This window comes from Saccostrea echinata, unplaced genomic scaffold (genome assembly GCF_033153115.1).
Source record: "Saccostrea echinata isolate AGI-Se365-2 ecotype Australia unplaced genomic scaffold, CSIRO_AGI_Sech_v1 ptg000001l, whole genome shotgun sequence".
Classification (NCBI taxonomy): Eukaryota; Metazoa; Mollusca; class Bivalvia; order Ostreida; family Ostreidae; genus Saccostrea; species Saccostrea echinata.
This window is the reverse complement of record NW_026889750.1, coordinates 41210058-41214663: the sequence shown is the minus strand read 5'-3', so window position 1 is coordinate 41214663 and position 4606 is coordinate 41210058. Positions and strand designations below refer to the sequence as shown.

General features: G+C 39.9%; 1 protein-coding gene across 1 annotated transcript; it reads left to right on the top strand.

The window, feature by feature from the left end:
* The first annotated feature begins 1210 nt into the window (after positions 1-1210).
* On the top strand, positions 1211-4396 carry LOC133197510 (uncharacterized protein K02A2.6-like). Its single transcript, XM_061333588.1, has one exon. The coding sequence runs from the start codon at positions 1211-1213 to the stop codon at positions 4394-4396; it is 3186 nt and encodes a 1061-aa protein (XP_061189572.1).
* Positions 4397-4606: the final 210 nt, after the last annotated feature.

Here is a 4606-nt window from a genome sequence, read left to right as displayed (position 1 = left end):
TGGTGGTCAAGGTGACACATATGATGAACGTCAGAAGTCGAGCAATGATGAAAGATTTTCTCTCAAAAGAAACGAAGACAATCATGGTCCACCACCAAGCACCTATAGTGGTTTTTCTGGTAGACCTGCCCCTCAGCTGTTTTCAGGCCCTATCCAACCTGTGAATTACATGATGAAGCCAGAGTCCTATGATGGTACTGTAAGCTGGGAAGAGTATATTTCACACTTCAATGACTGTGCAGAACTAAGCCAGTGGACAGAGAGAGATAGAGTACTGTTTCTTGCTGCAAGCTTGAGAGGCCAAGCCAGGACATTTTACATGAGTTTATCTGTGATTGAAAGAAGATCCTTTGACGCCCTTATTAACAAGTTTAGTCAGCGGTTTGGAAATTCCAGACACCAGAACAAATGGTTAGCTAAGCTTGAATCACGCAGACGACAACAGGGTGAGAGTGCTGCTGCTCTAGGTGATGATATCCGACAGATGGTTCAAAAAGCGTACTGTAATTTAGATGAGCAAGCTCAAGAAATCTTAGCTTTAAATCACCTTTACAAGCTGGTAACTGTAGAGATGAAGTGCAGATGTATTGATAAAGATTGTCAGAGCATTTCAGAAGCTGCTGATATAATTGACAGATATGAAGCCATCCTAGGTGAAAACTATGACAAAAAGAAACAACATGCTAGAGCTGTCAAAACAAATGATGAGGAATTTAATGTTCCACAAGTTAACATCTTTTACTGCGTCTAGAAGCAACTCTCCTGATTCATCTTCACTAATTCAAGAAATCAGCAACAGACTGGACCGCCTGGAAAGAGCTAACAAGAAGCTTTCCCCTCAACTCTGTTTCCATTGCAGCTCACCTAAGCATTTTATCAAAGACTGTCCTTATTTGGACAAACAAAGACCTGGGCAGAGAAGAAATCAAGATGAACTAAGGCGACAAAATTACCAACAGGGAAATGGGAGACCATCAGCCTTGTAGGTCGACAGCTGGTGGAGGAGCCAAGACCTAGTTCTGATGACTCTAGGGGGGTGGTTTTAAATAAAGAGAAAAATATCTCAGATAATGGTTTCCATATTACTGGAACATTGGGTGGGGTGGATGTTAATTTTTTACTAGACAGTGGTTCTACTGCATCACTTTTGTCACATGTGGAATTTCTGAAGATTCCGAAGGAGTCGTGTCCTGATCTTCAACCCTCAAACATGGGTGTGCAAGATTTGAATGGTCATACATTGTCGGTCCATGGTATTGGAAGATTTTACATTTATCTAGAAGATGTTCCACATGCAGTTGACTTGTTGGTGGTTGACATGGATCTTACTGCTATACTCGGACAAGACTTCCTCTTGCAGTATTGTCATCACATTAACTACAAAACAAAAACACTTCAGACTGAGAAGACAACTGTTCAATGCTGGATTGCCAATGATCAAACAGCTACAAATGTAGAGGTCAAGAAAACAGTTTCCATACCTGCAAATTGTGGTATCTGGGTTCCAGTAGCTTTGACCAGAAATGGTGACCTCACCGACATAGGCTTCCTAGAGCAACTTAACACCTTCAGTGATGACATACAAGTACTGGATGGTTTGATAGATACCCAGTCTGATCAGATACATGTAAACATTGTAAACTTTGGAGAAGAACCTGTAAAACTTCAAGCCAGAACTACAATTGGTAAATGCAGAAATGCATATTTACTGGATCAGGGTACCATACCACAGAGAGTCTTAGTTCTTAAGGATACCAAGGAAAATACAACTCTTGAAAAAGATTTACCAGAACATCTCCTTGACATGTTTGAAAGAAGTTCCATAAATTTAGACCAAGAACAGAAAGACGCTTTCTTCAAACTACTCCTACAGCACAAAGATGTATTCTCTAAGACACCAGATGATCTTGGCTGCACTGGTATAATAAAACACAAGATAGATACAGAAAATGAAAAGCCTGTCAGACAAGCCCTAAGAAGACAACCTATAGCAAAAAGAGATATTGAAAGAAGAGAAGTTCAGAACATGTTAGAGAAAGGTGTAATTGAACCATCCACCAGTGCCTGGGCATCAAATCTAGTTTTAGTAGCTAAGCAAAATGGAGCCACTAGAGCATGTGTCGACTACAGACAGTTGAATGCGAAAACTGTGAAAGATGCCTATCCATTGCCCCGTATAGATGAATGCCTTGATTCTCTGTCTGGTGCCAAATGGTTTTCAACGATGGACCTCAATTCAGGTTTTTGGCAAATAGAAATGTCTGAAAGGGACAAAGAGAAAACTGCATTTGTAACAACATTAGGACTTTTCCAATTTCGAGTCATGCCATTTGGTCTGGTTAATGCACCATCTACATTTGAGCGACTTATGGAGAATGTACTGAAAGGTCTACAGTGGACTGAATGCTTAGTCTATATGGATGACATAATTTCCTATAGTTCAACTTATGAAGAAGGCCTTCAGCGCTTAGCCAATATTTTTACGAGACTTCAAGAAGCAAATCTAAAACTCAAGCCATCAAAATGTATATTTTTCCAAAAGCAAGTCAAATTCTTAGGTCACATAGTTTCTTCACAGGGTATCCAGACAGATACTGAGAAAATATCTGCTGTCAAAAACTGGCCAATTCCAAAGAATGAAAGACAAATCCGATCATTCCTGGGACTTTGTTCTTACTACAGAAGATTTGTGAAGAATTTTGCAGAGATAGCAAAGCCCCTCCTTGATTTATACAACAACACTGTCAGCTGGGTCAGAAGCTTGAAGAACCCCACTGGTCAAACAGTACGATGGCTTCAAGAGATCGAAACTTATGACCTTACAGTTACTCACCGCCCAGGGCGAAGTCATCAAAATGCAGACGCCTTGTCGAGAAATCCTTGCAAACCATGTCTAAGACAACAACAAAACAAAGATGACAGTGATAATAGTGATGATGAAAAATCCAATGGAAGTGAAGGTCTTGAATCCATGCCAACTATTAGAGTGACAACCAGAAGTAAAGAAATTACCCAATGCCAATTCAGAAACCAAGTAATACTAGAGGGATGGGGGGTGGATGAAATTCAACAGATGCAACTGGAAGACCAATCCATGGGCATGCTTTTATTAGCCTTGACAGATGGTTCTGTAAGACCAAAATGGGATGTCATATCACACAATTCTGAGGCATTCAAAACCTTATGGAGACAATGGGATAGACTTAAAGTCATCAATGGTCTGTTATACAGAGAGTTCCAAGATGTGGATACAAACAAGGTCATATTACAATTAGTTGTACCAAAACAGAAGAGATCAGAGGTTATTCATTACTTTCATGATGTTCCCACAGGAGCCCACCTTGGTGCTGAGAAGACCACGTCCCGCATAAAAAATTCATTTTACTGGCCATCAATGTCAAAAGAAATTGCAAGATATTGTAAAAAATGTGATTTATGTGCTGCTCGTAAATCCAGCCAAAGACAAAACAGAGCACCATTAGGACAGTACATGGTTGGAGAACCAATGGAAAGGATAGCTCTAGATATTTTGGGACCTCTTCCCGAGTCTACAAAAGGTAACAGATACATTCTGGTCATGATTGATTGTTTCACTAAATGGACCGAAGCTATAGCTATCCCAGATCAAGAAGCTGAAACTGTTATTACAACTTTTGTCAATGAAATAGTCTGCCGGTTTGGTACACCTTTACAAGTCCACTCTGATCAAGGAAGAAATTTTGAGTCTAAAGCTTTTAAAGAAATGTGTGAACTTCTCCATATTGACAAAACTAGGACAAGTAGTATGCGACCTCAAGCTAATGGCAGTGTGGAACGCTTCAATCGTACCTTAGCTACTATGTTGACTATGTACTGTGAGCACAACCAGAAAATATGGGACAAGTATCTCCCTCAAGTCATGATGGCATACCGAGCTTCCATACACTCTAGTATCAATACCACACCAAATCTCATGATGTTAGGCAGAAATGTTAATCTTCCCTTAGAAGCAGTTGTTGGCAAACCTCCCAGTCAGACAGATGATGGCATAGAACCAAACGAGTACATAGATGAGCTACAAAGAACTTTGATTGATGTTCATGCCCTGGCCAGGGAACATCTGAAGAAGAGCACAGAATATAATAAACGCCACTATGATCAGAAAGCAAAGAAACAACTGTTAGAAAGAGGTCAACCTGTCTGGTTGTATGATGATACCAGGAAAGTTGGGGTGTGTCCAAAACTAACTTCAAAATGGAAGGGTCCTTACCTCATCACCAAACGAATAGATGATTTGAACTACCTCGTGCAAAGAACACTTCGGAAACCAGCAAAAGTTTATCATGTTGACAGATTAATGCCCTACAAAGGAAAAACCCTCCCTAACTGGTTTAAGAAAATTTTAAATAAAGCATAGAAGTTTCTTCAGATGTTGTTTTGTATTCCTATGTTTCAAGTTACTTTTAAGAAGTCATACTTAGATGTTTATGTAGATGATAGATATGAGATTGGTGCACCATTGAGGTTGGGATAGAGCTGGCCTGATCACCCAGAACTCTTCTCCCAAAGATGTTGATAGAGATGGTTAACAAGTCGTTTATAAGACAGTATTATAGACGTGGACCTA